The following is a 1,548-nucleotide window of genomic DNA, read 5'->3' on the forward strand; positions in this document are numbered from 1 at the left end:
TACTCTGATCGTTCGTCGTCACGAATCCGAATTCCTCGGCTACATCCACTAGAATCTTCCTTTCCCATGGTTTACTCCAACAAAACCCTAATCACTTGCGGTCCTAACGATGACTTTCCCAAAAGATAGAACTAAGCTACCCTCAGGTCCAAGCAACATACTATATCCAAAGCATACGCTTACCTTTCATCGGAGGATCCGACCCCGTCGCATCACGTGAATCTATAGTAAACACTCGACCTGGTTGCTGATTCCGGCCAGCATCTTGATTCTTTCCTTTACGACAATCCTTGGCAATATGCCCAGGTAGTTTACAGTTAAAGCATACACATCTTCCTCTTGTATGACAGAACTTGTCATAGTTAGCTCCCCTGAAGTTGCACTGAGTCTGATGACGCTAAGGTGCATGCCCATCCCTTTTGAAGTTTTATCCCTTCGGTTGAAAGAATTCCCCAGGGCGTCGGTCGTTGTTGCTTCCACGAGCATCCTTCGCCAAAGCCACCTTCCTAGCACATTCTTCCACAACTCTTGCTTTGTTGACTAACTCCAAGAATCTCCTAATCTCCAACGGAGCCACAATGGTCATGACGTCATCCTTGAGTCCTCCTTGGTACTTGATACATTTCCATTCTTCGTAGGATTCAGGAGCTCCTTGACATACCCTAGAAAATCTGCAAAGTTCTTCTAACTTGCTGGTGTACTGTGCCACTGTCATGGATTTTCGCTTTAGCTGCATGAGTTCTAATTTCCTTGCTTCCCTCATTGATTTCAGAAAGTACTTCTTATAGAGCAGAGCCTGAAACAGTTCCCAGGGGATGTCCCCATTTTGTAGTTGCATCAGTCGGCACTCCCCTTGCCACCAGTGTTGTGCCTCACCCAACAACTGATAAGCTGCAAACTCCACAAACTGATTCTCTGAAACATGTTGAGCTTGCAACGCATGCTCCATGGCTTAAAACCAGTTATCTACTTCAATAGGATCCGTCGATCCCTTAAAACTTAGAGGGTGAACCTTCAAAAAGGTCGCTAATGTCATCAGAACACCACCTCCCAGACCGTTTCCCGCACCTTCTCCATTCCCATTGCCATTACTATTCCTATTGTCGTTACCATTCCCATGTCCCATCCTTTCCATAGCCTGAGCGGTCGCAGCAGCATTCGCTTGCATAGTATTTGCTAGGTAGGTCATAGCCGCCATAAACTCAGCGTGGTTACCGGTCGATTGGTCATCCTCACTGCCTCTCTGTGTACAGGAACGACCTCGTCCACGAGTAGCCATTCAGATTTCTGTTCACACCAAACAATCGATATCAAGGTGATCAGTCTTAATATCTCAAGTCTAGTGCTTCAATTATCCAAAAAGGCACTCACAAACAAGCATGCTATGCATATCCAGTAGATAACTTAAATAGCATGAAAGAAAAATTGACCCAAAGTATGCAATGAAACACAATCGGTCCATCCCTCAGGCTCACTCTGATACCATAAATGTAACACCCCGTTACCTAAGCCTTACCGGCTATAAGGTGTCACGACAGTTCTAAATCT

At 45.5% G+C, this 1,548-nt stretch overlaps 1 protein-coding gene across 1 annotated transcript; it reads right to left on the bottom strand.

Moving 5' to 3' along the window:
• Positions 1 to 427: 427 nt before the first annotated feature.
• Positions 428 to 949, bottom strand: LOC148575148 (uncharacterized). The gene has a single exon (XM_088506079.1). The coding sequence runs from the start codon at positions 947 to 949 to the stop codon at positions 428 to 430; it is 522 nt and encodes a 173-aa protein (XP_088362205.1).
• Positions 950 to 1,548: the final 599 nt, after the last annotated feature.

This window comes from Arachis ipaensis, chromosome B2 (genome assembly GCF_059453495.1).
Source record: "Arachis ipaensis isolate K30076 ecotype BB chromosome B2, ASM5945349v1, whole genome shotgun sequence".
Classification (NCBI taxonomy): Eukaryota; Viridiplantae; Streptophyta; class Magnoliopsida; order Fabales; family Fabaceae; genus Arachis; species Arachis ipaensis.

Coding starts and splice junctions, on each gene's coding strand:
- LOC148575148 (XM_088506079.1), bottom strand. CDS start 949: ATGGAGCATGCGTTGCAAGCTCAACATGTTTCAGAGAATCAGTTTGTG.